The sequence below is a fragment of the Sinocyclocheilus grahami genome, unplaced genomic scaffold, assembly GCF_001515645.1.
Source record: "Sinocyclocheilus grahami isolate Dianchi unplaced genomic scaffold, SAMN03320097.WGS_v1.1 scaffold1323.1, whole genome shotgun sequence".
Lineage (NCBI taxonomy): Eukaryota > Metazoa > Chordata > Actinopteri > Cypriniformes > Cyprinidae > Sinocyclocheilus > Sinocyclocheilus grahami.
The window spans coordinates 506,078-506,581 of NW_015506502.1; the positions used below are offsets into that span (position 1 = coordinate 506,078).

A 504-nucleotide genomic window follows, 5' to 3' on the forward strand; every position below is an offset into this window, starting at 1 on the left:
TTGGATAAAAGTGTCTGCTAAATGACTAAATGTAAATGTACTTTGGTATACAGTATGTTTTTTTCAGAGTGTAGTATATTCCATTAGTCCTCAGAATACAGCCAATGTATATAAACCGCAACAATTTTTCATACATATCTCTGCACTTACGTTTTTTTTCTCTGTTCTGTTTAAAGCACCACAGAAGCCACTTGCCAGTCCAGATTTGGAATCCAGTCTGACCCAAGAGCACTTTTCTACCTTCAACGGAGCAAACTCCAAACACACAAGCATGTAGCATACAGCTGAAACATTTGGCGGTAAAGATAAACTCATGATAAATGCTCATGAATACCTCTGATTCCCACCAGATCCTTATGCTTGGACCGATTAGATCACTATAACATATATGAATATATATATTTTGAAAACTTGTCTAATTTTGAATATTTACTGTTATCATTTTACCTTAACTTTGTAACAGCAAGCAATGTTGTAACATGCTAATTCTGTATGTAAAAAAAA

The 504-nt window shown here is 33.9% G+C and overlaps 1 protein-coding gene across 7 annotated transcripts in view; it reads left to right on the plus strand.

The window, feature by feature from the left end:
* Window positions 1-475, plus strand: part of LOC107569212 (centrosomal protein of 128 kDa-like) — a 74,293-nt gene extending 73,818 nt beyond the window's left edge. For all 7 annotated transcript variants that reach the window (XM_016255238.1, XM_016255236.1, XM_016255237.1 and 4 more), the window contains one exon: window positions 177-475. In XM_016255238.1, the coding sequence (XP_016110724.1) occupies window positions 177-277 (101 nt within the window). In that variant the 3' untranslated portion in view covers window positions 278-475. The remainder of the gene's footprint in view (window positions 1-176) is intronic.
* The last annotated feature ends 29 nt before the right edge of the window (window positions 476-504 follow it).